The sequence below is a fragment of the Oncorhynchus mykiss genome, chromosome 26 (assembly GCF_013265735.2).
Source record: "Oncorhynchus mykiss isolate Arlee chromosome 26, USDA_OmykA_1.1, whole genome shotgun sequence".
Lineage (NCBI taxonomy): Eukaryota > Metazoa > Chordata > Actinopteri > Salmoniformes > Salmonidae > Oncorhynchus > Oncorhynchus mykiss.
Window position 1 is genome coordinate 42258445 of NC_048590.1, and position 13766 is coordinate 42272210.

Below are 13766 nucleotides of genomic sequence, written 5' to 3' on the forward strand. Positions count from 1 at the left end.
TGGTTGGAGGCCCAGTCATCTGATGTAACACTCCGTCGCTCTCCTTCTTGGTCAAATAGCCGTTACAAAGCCTGGAGGTATGTTGGGTCATTGTCCTGTTGAAAAACAAATGATAGTCCCACATAGCATGAAACGGATGGGATGGCGTATCGCTGCAGAATGCTGTGGTAGACATGCTGGTTAAGTGTGCCTTGAATTCTAAATAAATCAGACAGTGTCACCAGAAAAGCACCTCCACACCACCACTCCTCCATGCTTCACGGTGGGAACCACACATGCGGAGATCATCCGTTCATCTACTGTGTGTCTCACAAAGACATGGCGGTTGGAACCACCAATCAAATCTGGGCTCATCAGACCAAAGGACAGATTTTCAACGGTCTAATATCAATTTTTCGTGTTTCTTGGCCCAAGCAAGTCTCTTCTTATTATTGGTGTCCTTTAGTAGTGGTTTCTTTGCAGAAATTCGACCATGAAGGCCTGATTCACGCAGTCTCCTCTGAACAGTAGATGTTGAGATGTGTCTGTTACTTGAACTCGGGGAAGCATTGATCTTGGATGCAATTTCTGAGGCTGGTAACTCTAATGAATTTATCCTCTGCAGCTGAGGTACCTCAGGGTCTTCCTTTCCTGTGGCGGTCCTCATGAGAGCCCGTTTCATCATAGCGCTTGATGGTTTTTGCGACTGCACTTGAAGAAACTTTCAAAGTTCTTGAAATTTTGCCGATTGACTGACCATGTCTTAAAGTAATGATGGACTGTCGTTTATCTTTGCTTATTTGATCTGTTCTTGCCATAACATGGACTTGGTCTTTTACCAAATAGGGCTATCTTCTGTATACCCCCCACACCTTGTCACAACATAACTGATTGGCTCAAACACATTAAGAAAGAAAGCAATCCCACAAATGAACTTTTAACAAGGCACAACTGTTAATTGAAATTCATTCCAGTTGACTACCTCATGAAGCTGGTTGAGAGAATGCCAAGACTGCAAAGCTGTCTTCAAGGCAAAGGGTGGCTACTTTGAAGAATCTGAAATATAAAATATGTTTTGATTTAACACTTTTTGGTTACAACATGCTTCCATATGTGTAATTTCATAGTTTTGATGTCTTCACTGTTATTCTGCACTGTAGAAACTAGTACAAATAAAGAAAAACCCTTGAATGAGTAGGTGTCAACTTTTGACTGGTACTGTGTGTAAGAAAATACAAAAATATGTTTTACATACAGTACCAGTCAAAAGTTTGGACCCACCCACTCATTCAAGGGTTTTAATTTATTAGAACTTTTATATTCATAAATAAGTGTCTTCAGACCCCTTGACTTTGTCCACATGTATGATTTTTATTTTATTTAATCCATCTACACACAATACCCCATAACGACAGAATGTAAAAACAGTTTTTTTTAGAAATGTTTGTAAATTTATTAAAAATAAACAGATACTTAGACCCTTTGCTATGAGACATGAAATTGAGCTCATGTGCATCCTGTTTCCATTGATCATCCTTGATGTTTCTACAACTTGATTGGAGTCCACCTGCGGTACATTTTATTGATGGGACATGATTTGGAAAGGGACACAGCTGTCTACATAAGGTCCCACAGTTGACAGTGCATGTCAATGCAAAAACCAAGCCATGAGGTCGAAGGAATTTTCCATAGAGCTCTGAGACAGGATTGTGTCAAAGCACAGGATCTGGGTAAGGGTACCAAAACATTTCTGCAACATTTTGAAGGTCCACAAGAACACAGTGGCCTCAATCATTCTTAAATGGAAGAAGTTTGGAACCACCAGGACTCTTCCTAGAGCTGGCTGACTGGCCAAACTGATCAATCAGGGGAGAAGGGCTTCGGTCAGGGAGGTGACCAAGAACCCGATGGTCACTCTGACAGAGCTCCAGAGTTCCTCTGTGGAGATAGGAGAACCTTCCAGATGGACTCCCATCTCTGCAGCACTTTACCAATCAGGCCTTTATGGTAGAGTGGCCAGACGGAAGCCACTCCTCAGTAAAAGGCAGATGACAGCCTGCTTGGAGCCTGCCAAAAGGCACCTAAAGGACTCTTGGACCATGAGAAACACAATTCTGGGGTCTGATGAAACCAAGATTGAACTCTTTGGGCTAAATGCCAAGCATCACGCCTGGCGGAAACTTTGCACCATCCCTACAGTGAAGCATGGTGATGGCAGCATCAAGCTGTTTCGGATGTTTTTCCGCGGCAGGGATTGGGAGACTAGTCAGGATCGAGGGAAAGATGAATGGAGCAAAGTACAGAGATCCTTGATGAAAGTCTTCTCCAGAGTGCTCAGGACCTCAGACTGGGGAGAAGACTCACCTTCCAACAAGACAATGACCCTCAGCACACAGCCAAGACAACGCAGGAGTGGCTTCAGGAAAAGTCTCAATGTCCTTGAGTGGCCCAGCCAGAGCCCGGACTTGAACCCGATCGAACATCTCTGGAGAGACCTGAAAATAGCTGTGCAGCGACGATCCCCATCCAACTTGACAGAGCTTGAGAGGATCAGCAGAGAAGAATGGGAGAAACTCCCCAAATACAGGTGTGCCAAGTTTGTAGCGTCCTAACCAAGAAAACTCGAGGCTGTAATCGCTGCCAAAGGTGCTTCAACAAAGGAGTAGAGGGTCTGATTACTTATGTAAATGTGATATTTAAAAAAACATTTATTCTAAACCTGTTTTTGCTTTGTCATAATGGGGTATTGTGTGTAGATTGAGTGAAAAAACCAATGTAATCCGTTTAAGAATAAGGCTGTAACGTAAGTGTGGTTAAAATAAAGGTCTGAATACTTCCAGAATGTGCTGTACACACACAACACAGGATAATCACTTTTAACTGCACTGGTGGGGAACCTACCTTAGGGTTAGGGTTACCTCTTCACTCATTACCAACTGGTGTTCACGTTATCCTCATGAGGACATGGCCTGCAGCAGAACACTGCAGTTTACCCTTTAGTTACCCACATCACTGGCTGTTTCATGTTCCTGTGCTGATTGCAGTATGCTTATCACGTGTCTGTTCCACATGCTTTTTAACCCTACTGATAGTCAGGCTACTCTGTGTTCCGTTTGTGGGTTTGACCCTTTGTCTCTCTCTTTGTGCTGTGTATTTAAAGAAGGTTTATTTTTGCTTGTTGACGTTTTAGCTTATTTTTCACTTCACAACTGCCGCAAGGATTGGGTTACACTTCCCCTCTACCTCTCTTCCCCTATATACAACCACTTACTGATTCAATCTGTTTCCACTAGTATTGCTACAGAACATGCTCAAAAAATACTTGCCACCCTGTATCGCTCTGTGTCTAGTGTGTTAGTCCTGTCTCTGTTGTATTTAATCATGTTCCTCACCCTGTCTCTCTGTGTAGTGTATTTAATCATGTTCCTCACCCTGTCTCTCTGTGTAGTGTATTTAATCATGTTCCTCACCCTGTCTCTCTGTGTTGTGTATTTAATCATGTTCCTCACCCTGTCTCTCTGTGTAGTGTATTTAATCATGTTCCTCACCCTGTCTCTCTGTGTAGTGTATTTAATCATGTTCCTCACCCTGTCTCTCTGTGTAGTGTATTTAATCATGTTCCTCACCCTGTCTCTCTGTGTAGTGTATTTAATCATGTTCCTCACCCTGTCTCTCTGTGTAGTGTATGTAATCATGTTCCTCACCCTGTCTCTCTGTGTAGTGTATTTAATCATGTCCCTCACCCTGTCTCTCTGTGTAGTGTGTTTAATCATGTCCCTCACCCTGTCTCTCTGTGTAGTGTATTTAATCATGTCCCTCACCCTGTCTCTCTGTGTTGTGTATTTAATCATGTTCCTCTCCCTGTCTCTCTGTTGTGTATTTAATCATGTCCCTCACCCTGTCTCTCTGTGTTGTGTATTTAATCATGTCCCTCACCCTGTCTCTCTGTGTAGTGTATTTAATCATGTCCCTCACCCTGTCTCTCTGTGTAGTGTATTTAATCATGTCCCTCACCCTGTCTCTCTGTGTAGTGTATTTAATCATGTTCCTCACCCGGTCTCTCTGTGTAGTGTATTTAATCATGTCCCTCACCCTGTCTCTGTTGTATTTAATCATGTCCCTCACCCTGTCTCTCTGTGTAGTGTATTTAATCATGTTCCTCACCCTGTCTCTCTGTGTAGTGTATTTAATTATGTTCCTCACCCTGTCTCTCTGTGTAGTGTATTTAATCATGTTCCTCACCCTGTCTCTCTGTGTAGTGTATGTAATCATGTTCCTCACCCTGTCTCTCTGTGTAGTGTATTTAATCATGTCCCTCACCCTGTCTCTCTGTGTAGTGTATTTAATCATGTCCCTCACCCTGTCTCTCTGTGTAGTGTATTTAATCATGTTCCTCTCCCTGTCTCTCTGTGTAGTGTATTTAATCATGTCCCTCACCCTGTCTCTGTGTGTAGTGTATTTAATCATGTTCCTCACCCTGTCTCTCTGTGTAGTGTATTTAATCATGTTCCTCACCCTGTCTCTCTGTGTAGTGTATTTAATCATGTTCCTCACCCTGTCTCTCTGTGTAGTGTATTTAATCATGTTCCTCACCCTGTCTCTCTGTGTAGTGTGTTTAATCATGTCCCTCACCCTGTCTCTCTGTGTAGTGTATTTAATCATGTCCCTCACCCTGTCTCTGTGTATATAGTGTTGCAGGCGGTGGAGAGGATAAACGCGGCCGTCAGAGCGGGTGTGCCCGAGAACACGGCAGCAGAGCTGATGAACCCTGATGCCCAGCTGCCCGAGGTCTACCCCAGCGCTGCCGACCTCTATCAGAGAGAGCTGACCAGCCTGCAGCAGCAGAGTCCAGATGTACGCGCACACACACACTAATGCACACACACCGTCTCAATCGATGTGAGACACAGTTGGACATTGTCAGGCATTACAACTGTATTGATGATTGTACTTATTGACAATACATCTTGAAATATATTTTCAGAAAGACATTAGTTAGCTAAACTGTCAGTGATCCACAGGGTTCAACATGGTTGTGCATTAGAAGGCAACTGTATTGATGACTTAAGTACAATATATTGATAAATGTATCAGAGGTATGGATTAGTTGAACGTTCTGGTTGTGTTCCCCAAGGGTTCTCTGTCCCATCCGGAGCTGCTGGTTGCCGTGGAGATGTTGTCGTCGGTGGTGTTGATAAATAGGGCGTTGGACGTGGGCGACCGGAATTCCATGTGGAGACAACTGGCCAGCGCCGTTACTGGACTCAGTAACGTAGAGGACGAATACGCACAGAGGTACGCACAGAGACATACCGTGACAGACACTTGTCTGTCACTAGTTGTGTAGATCCTGCTGTATGCCTTTGAAGACATCTTCAGGCCTCAATCCCAGATTTGGATAGATGGGCACCATCTACAGTGTAACCTCAGAGATATAAATGATGTATTAATGTGTTTTCTACCCATCTAACCAGATCTTGTAAACGCCTGTCATGTTTTTGTTGTTGCTGATGACAACTACATTTACGTTGTAGTAAACATGTACGTCTGTAATCAACAGTAATTAATTTTCTGGCACTCAATAAATGTCCCGGTTTGATGTTGTCTGTTCAGTTGACTGGTTAGTCTGTAACTATCAGGTTTAATGTTGTCTGTTCAGTTGACTGGTTAGTCTGTAACTATGAGGTTTAATGTTGTCTGTTCAGTTGACTGGTTAGTCTGTAACTATGAGGTTTAATGTTGTCTGTTCAGTTGACTGGTTAGTCTGTAACTATCAGGTTTAATGTCTGTTCAGTTGACTGGTTAGTCTGTAACTATGAGGTTTAATGTTGTCTGTTCAGTTGACTGGTTAGTCTGTAACTATCAGGTTTAATGTCTGTTCAGTTGACTGGTTAGTCTGTAACTATGAGGTTTAATGTCTGTTCAGTTGACTGGTTAGTCTGTAACTATGAGGTTTAATGTCTGTTCAGTTGACTGGTTAGTCTGTAACTATGAGGTTTAATGTCTGTTCAGTTGACTGGTTAGTCTGTAACTATCAGGTTTAATGTTGTCTGTTCAGTTGACTGGTTAGTCTGTAACTATGAGGTTTAATGTCTAATTAGAATTAGAAGAAATGAGATGGTAACAATAATTCTCATTAATTTAGGATCGGCACTCATTAACCCTGGTGTTGGTGTCTCAGGTATATGGATGAATTGATGCGGCTGAAGGCAGTGGCCAGGGAGGAAGGCAGTGACTATCTGACCTGGAACGACATCCAGGCCTGTGTTGACCAGGTCAACTTGACCATACAGGAGGAGCACGAACGTGAGTGGACCACACACTTGCATGCACACGTACAAACATGTACACAAACACACGTGCGCACACATGCAGGAACACACATGCACATACTTGCCAGAATGCATGTACACACACACACACACACACAGCAGAACTCTACTTCCAAGACTTGTAACCATAAAATAGGTCTAAAAGAGGAGACCACTGATAATGAGTCCCTCCACCTCATTTATTTGGCTTTTCAAGATCACTTGACCTCAGTATTCCTCAACATGTTTGAAAGTCTGAGACATTCCCATAGGAGATGAGCTCTCATGTACTTCTCCATCTTTATAATGTCCTCTAGTGTGACATTGGCAGTGCTGTGAAAGCACTCAACGGTGATGCCCATGCTAAACAGGCTTTGGGCCAAGGGCACCCTCTATGCAACTCTATGGACATTCCTCATCAGTCTGAATTCTGAGTTGAAAAAGAGAACATAACGGTGATGTCATAGAAACAGTGGTGTCATAAGATCTTTAAAAAGATAGCATTACTTTTTCAAAAATAGATCTCTTCCACTAATAGATGGACAATGCTAACATATGGGTTTTAAAGTGTCTAACATACCAGATTGTCTCTTCTACCTTCCCACATCTATGTCTCAGGCTAATCCTTATGTTTGTGACTTGTGATGTATTATATGCCCTTGTGCTCATAAATGCTCATAAATGCTTCAAAGGATTTGTCCTTTGCTAACAATAAAGATGTGTTATCTTAATCAACCCTTTGGTGTGTGTGTGTGTGTGTGTGTGTGTGTAGGTATTGTGGCCATCGGTCAGATCAACGAAGCTCTGGATGGGGGAGACCCACAGAACACCCTAGAAGCCCTCCTGCACTCTGCAGCCAAGCTAACAGACGTAGACCCATCTGTCGCCCAGCACTACTACGACAAACTGCTTGAGGCCCGCAGGGAGAAGGCACATGTAAGGACCAATTGATGTGTGTACACACACACACAAAATGGGTGTGTTTTGGCACAGAGCTGCTTGACTGGGTGTGTTTTGGCACAGAGCTGCTTGACTGGGTGGGTTTTGGCACAGAGCTGCTTGACTGGGTGTGTTTTGGCACAGAGCTGCTTGACTGGGTGGGTTTTGGCACTGAGCTGCTTGACTCATGTCACACCTTAAACACACTTTACGTAGCGCACAAACACATATTACACACCCTCTCCTTTCTGCTTTACTGGGACGGTGTCTTTCTCACCTCATTGTAATGAACTGGACCAGTCACCTGGGTGGAGGTGTTAGACTCCTCCACTTTCTCCTTCTGTGCTTGTCTCTGGTTTCAGAGCATTACTGACTGATAGGAGTCTCTGGTTTCAGAGCATTACTGACTGATGGGAGTCTCTGGTTTCAGAGCATTACTGACTGATTGGAGTCTCTGGTTTCAGAGCATTACTGACTGATGGGAGTCTGTCTGGTTTCAGAGCATTACTGACTGATGGGAGTCTGTCTGGTTTCAGAGCATTACTGACTGATAGGAGTCTCTGGTTTCAGAGCATTACTGACTGATGGGAGTCTCTGGTTTCAGAGCATTACTGACTGATGGGAGTCTCTGGTTTCAGAGCATTACTGACTGATGGGAGTCTGTCTGGTTTCAGAGCATTACTGACTGATGGGAGTCTGTCTGGTTTCAGAGCATTACTGACTGATGGGAGTCTCTGGTTTCAGAGCATTACTGACTGATGGGAGTCTCTGGTTTCAGAGCATTACTGACTGATGGGAGTCTCTGGTTTCAGAGCATTACTGACTGATGGGAGTCTGTCTGGTTTCAGAGCATTACTGACTGATGGGAGTCTGTCTGGTTTCAGAGCATTACTGACTGATGGGAGTCTGTCTGGTTTCAGAGCATTACTGACTGATGGGAGTCTGTCTGGTTTCAGAGCATTACTGACTGATGGGAGTTTGAGCATCGGTGTTGGATGCCCTTGAATCACACTAGCATAGAGCTAGCCCTGCAGATGTTTTCATCTGAAAGGCTTTTTTGACCTAAAATTACAGAAAATTGAAAAAGTGATGCAAAAACACACTTGACCCAACTATTTACATGTAATATGCGAAGTAGAAGCAGATCATTTGGTACCGTAGATATTTAACTGACACTTGTTTACAGTTGAGTAGAGCAGCAGTTTCTCGTCAAAACGTCTGTTTGCTTGGTGATGGATAGGTCCCGAGGTCGGCAGGGGTGTGTTGGAGTGCACAATGCTACGTCGGCATTATACAAACACCCGAGGCACTGTATGCAAATATAGCTCCTCTACAGTTAGTTCACAGGTGTTTTTTCAATAGGTTGTTGAGTGTGTCTCTAAGACAGACCTTCAAATATAGTGCCTAATCTCTGTTCCAACCTACGCTTAATAAGTATGGTGTATAAAAATTGGCAACATTGGTGTCAGAAGTGGGATGGGGCTACCTTAAGGACTACAGGCTCTGTACTATAAGTAAACATTTATCTTGAACTTTATTTTAATATACACATCTCTAAACAACCAGAATATTATTGTAGTCATGCGTAAATATAATTGTTAGTCTGTGTATAAATATTATTTTTGAGTGGTGTTTTCTTGGCTGATGTCCTGAGGGACAGTGGACTGACTCCATGTGATTCAGCCCCATCATCCCCACATGACTCCCACTAAACCCCCTCAGTGATGTCATGGTGTGATCATGCTTTCTGCTCCCCCGGCTGGTCCTGCTGACCCCTCCCACTCACTTCCTGTCTGTCTCGCACCCCCATCTTTTCTTTCATTTTCATTCTCTCTCTTTTTGACTCTCCTTCCCTTGGTCTTTTCCCTCTTTATCATTTGAATTGAATTCAAGGGCTTTATTGGCATGAGAACCATATTAATATTGCCAAAGCAAGTGAACTCTCTCTTTCCCTCCTTTTTCTCTTTCATCTCGCTCCCTCTTTCTTTCTCCTTTCTTTCAACTTAACAACAAAAGGACTGACTAAAATAGCCTTTATGTACAGCAGTCAAACTGTATAGGCCAATTCAAAGCCAAACGGGCTGACCGAGACTGTCAGTCTTGTTACTGGGAAGTAGATTAGTGTAGATACAAGCCATAAACTCATTAGACCTGACACACACACACACACACACACACACACACACACACACGGCCTCTGACTAACTTAACTGTGTTATCTTGCCTGGGTGGGGTGATGAGTGTCGTTGTTCTTGTATGTGCACATCTATGTAATGGTCCCATATGATGTCACCACTCTAGTCCCACATTTGGTTGTGTTTGCTGGTGAAACAGAAACAAGACTGTAGAAGATGCAGGTGGGGTCAAAAGGGTAAGGGCCATGGTTTACCACAGACAAAAGTGCCGATGTGAACTGCTGTGGGGAAGACTGTAGATGTAGAACCACACAGAGAAGTCACATATTAGGACATTCTGATATAGTTATTTGGCCAAAGCTTTAGTTTAGCTCAGTGAGCTGCACTTTCCACAGAAGCTGGCTTGCCCAAGTTTTTAACCAGAATGACTCATCATTGCTAAAACTTAAGGCCAGAAGCATTAAATAGAAAGTGTCCACAGTGTGTGTATTTCTCAGTTTTTCCTGTTAGAAGTTGGCCTATAGAAGTTGGCCTCCGCCCTTGTACTCTCACAGCCAGTGTACGGGAGAATGTTTTAATTGTCAACAATGGGCTGGTCACATCTCAAGCGTTCCCGTCGTGGCAATGTGACGTTCGTTTGCTAAGACCTTTTTCCAAATCACGCTTTTAGGGAAAGAAGGAAGGAAGGAGAGCGAGGGAGGAGGGGAGTGGTAAAGAAAGCAAGCTATTTCCCTGGTGATCTTTTTCACAGGCATAGGAAATAACAAACCAGGACTACTCTGTCTGCTTCCTTAAAAGGGCACGAAGCTGAGCACTACATCAGAAGGGGACTTTTCATAGTAGACCCATTTAGTTGGTTTCACCTGGGCCCTCTGGGGCTCTCGTGCCCCCTCCATGGGTCTGATAGCTGAGGGGAGCATTCTCCTTTGTGGTGGGTTGGTTTTGGACAAGACCGACAGACACACACTGAGTGTACAAAACATTACGGACACCTGCTCTTTCCATGACAGACTGACCAGGTGAATCCAGGAGAAAGCTGTGATCCCTTATTGATGTCACTTGTTAAATCCACACTTGTTAAATCCACCAATCCGACACCTTATGGACATCCAGGCAACTTCACACAACTGTGAGAAGCACTGGAGTCAACATGGGCCAGCATCCCCATGGAACACTTGAGTCCCTGCCTCTGTGAATTAAGGCTGTTCTGAGGGCAAAAGGAGGGGGGTGCAACTCAATATTAGGAAGATGTTCCTAATGTTTGGTATACTCCGTGTGTACACACACCACACACGTAGGGGTCAAATATCTTCATGGTCTCCAAAGGATCAAATCCATGGCTGAAAGTCCTGCTCTAGGAGTGACTCTACTACGGTGCGTTCAGATTTGGATGACTCAGTCAGACACGCGGCACAGACACAGGAAGTTGTTAGAAACAAGAGGTTCCGGCTGGATTTCAAAGGCCTGATGCTGCTCATGTGCTCCACAGCTGCAGGTGGAGGGGGTTGATGGGACATGGGGATAGTAGCAGATGGGAAGGAATGGGAGCTGTTGAAGGAGAATGAACACAGGGGTATATTCATTATGGTGGAACTTTCAGATCATATCTGGCTGTATCTGTTCTGTTATTTTCTGTAACATCACGCCCTCCTGAACAGGCCCCAGGTTAATACATAGAATTTGATTTCAGATCCTAGACATACTGTAGATCTATACTTTTGTGCAATGATTCACTAATTAATTCTTTAGCCTTTTGGTGGACCATAGAGCAATAGGTTTGAGATATAGTTTTGTATACACATCTAGGTTTCTAGTGTGTGACTAGGCCCCTGTTCGTTAGAGCACGCCGCAGCAAAATGTTTGTAACAGAAAAAGAATACGAGTTTCTTATTGGACAAGTTCAGATAGTGTGTCCCTGTTTCACTCCACGTCGTGCCTTCTGAACACGGCCCAGATTTCTTTCTCAGACGCTGATGTTTCATCAGGGATTGTTCATGTGATGCCAGACATCCATGTACAGCCTGTGATATATTTTTCTGTGCCAGTCTTGTGGTCTGAGGGTTCAGCTTGACGGCCAAAGTAAACACGGTGGGGGGACAAGTCTGGAGCTCTGTACGAGTCCAGCTTCATCGCTCACATCATCATTAAAGCATGTACGGCTCTGTGTGCATGTGACTCATGCTCACTGTGTGTGTGTGACTCATGCTCACTGTGTGTGTCCGTGGGGTGCATGTGCACTGCTGTGTTGTGATGTTTTTATGTTATGTATATGTTTACAAGCTGTGTTGTGATGTTTTTATGTGATGTATATGTTTACAAGCTGTGTTGTGATGTTTTTATGTGATGTATATGTTCACAAGCTGTGTTGTGACCACTGACTCCTCTGATACCAGTCAACATCCTGGAATAGAGGACTTCTGTAGGAAGACTTTATATAAGGACATGTAGGGACTAGACTGCATTACTGAGGCAATGAAGGGAGGGTTCACTGGCTAAGAACACCACCCTATCGGCTTTCACTTCCTCTATTCTGATCAGGGGTCTGTTCATAAGGGCACACACAGTGAAAAACATTTTAAAAACCTATTGTAACAAATTGAGCGTTTCAGTCCCTCCCTGTTTTAGTCTGTTTTCTTCTGTTGGGTGCCTAATGAACACAACCCAGCAGTTGTCTGTTTGTCAGGAGTCCTAGTTAATAAGATGCGTCCTTCTACTCCCATCCCCTCTCTGGCACCACACCCTTTCTGTATCGCTTACCTGCCCCCAGCTGCAAGGCTGATTTCCAAACCAATATGAATTAGCACTAACCCCTTAATTACTGTCAATAAAGCTATCCTGCCACTGACGGATTGCGAGCCAGTGTTTCCCTTAGGTAGAGCTCTAGGATCTGCTTCCCCACCCCAATCCTAACCTTCACCATTTGTGGGGGAAATACAAAACTGACCCTGTATCAGCATCTAGGGGAAACTTCACCCTGAATGTTGGTAGCGCAGCCACTACCTGCCTACCTGGCTTGCACAAGGAACCACACCTACCTTGAGTTTTGGTATCGGTCTCCCCCAGCCCCCCTCCCCTGAAACACTGCAGGAGGAGGGAGGGGCAGATAGGTGGGGGTGGGGGAGGGGCAGGTAGGTGGGGGAGTCACAAAGAGGGCCTGTCCTGTTGGCCTATTAGCAGCTAGCCCCGCTCCCTCCGGAAACCAGCTAGCAGAGAGAGAGTTAGCTGTCTGTGCTACTGCGTACTTAAAACACAGAGACTTGACAAAGTGTTTCGAACTGTCATGGTTTCAGTTAGCTAATATGCTCATCCAATTGACTTGTCATGATGGTCAAGAGTGTACACGGGGAGGGAATGCTGTTGCAGGAATGTGGACTGATATGAGAGGGTATTTCATACTTCTGCAACTTAGATTTCAGACTAAAGATGTAGTTTCTCACTGCCTGCTGTAGACCTTTGCACTAAGCAGGTGTTTACTGCTATCAGATGTTTGGTTTATAACATCAGCCATGATTGACTTCTGTTCTCCATCTCCTGAGATTGGATTTCTGTTGAAATAAGTGGAATGACCAATGTCTCTGATTTTCATTTGCAGTTCTGTTGTGTGGGGGTGACACCTTGTACTAGTCTATAGAGTTCCCTTTCCTGTGGTCTCATGCCATTGTGGTTGGATGCCATTTAGACCCAAGTCCTCTCATTCAGCAGGAGGAGATCGCCCTCCAGTGGTAATTCAGTAGAATGGCAGTAAATATGCTGCAGACCCAGTGGGTGGGTGTGTGCTGTTTTGGAGTTAGACTGACCGCCTCACTGTGTGTTCTTCCAGGAGACCGAGGACCCCTCTGCTGTGCTCTGGTTGGATGAGATCCAGAACGCCGTACTGATGTCCAATAAGGATACCCAGGAGGCCTTGCAGTGTAAGAATAGTACACACCCTAGCTGTCCCACAAGCACCTTTTCCTCAGGGTTTCAAGCAGACCTGGGTTTACATAGTATCAGATTTATTTCAAATACATTTGATTGACTGCCTGAAGTGTCATATGGGCAAGCTTAGCACATTTGGGACTATTCCATTTTTCCAGCGTGTCAGAAGGGCAAGCTTAGCACATTTGGGACTATTCCATTTTTCCAGCGTGTCAGAAGGGCAAGCTTAGCACATTTGGGACTATTCCATTTTTCCAGCGTGTCAGAAGGGCAAGCTTAGCACATTTGGGACTATTCCATTTTTCCAGCGTGTCAGAAGGGCAAGCTTAGCACATTTGGGACTATTCCATTTTTCCAGCGTTTCAGAAGGGCAAGCTTAGCACATTTGGGACTATTCCATTGGTTCCATCGTGTCAGGCAATCTCAATCAAACACAGCGAAGGTATTTGAAAGAACACATACTATTTGATCACAGGTTTGGTTC

General features: G+C 44.3%; 1 protein-coding gene across 1 annotated transcript in view; it reads left to right on the plus strand.

The window, feature by feature from the left end:
- The window catches only part of LOC110514283 (ras GTPase-activating-like protein IQGAP1), a 67105-nt gene that overhangs the window by 35853 nt on the left and 17486 nt on the right, over positions 1-13766 (plus strand). The window contains exons 12-16 of the mRNA XM_036964583.1: positions 4670-4833; positions 5114-5274; positions 6161-6285; positions 7063-7226; positions 13185-13275. Of these exons, the coding sequence (XP_036820478.1) occupies positions 4670-4833; positions 5114-5274; positions 6161-6285; positions 7063-7226; positions 13185-13275 (705 nt within the window). The remainder of the gene's footprint in view (positions 1-4669; positions 4834-5113; positions 5275-6160; positions 6286-7062; positions 7227-13184; positions 13276-13766) is intronic.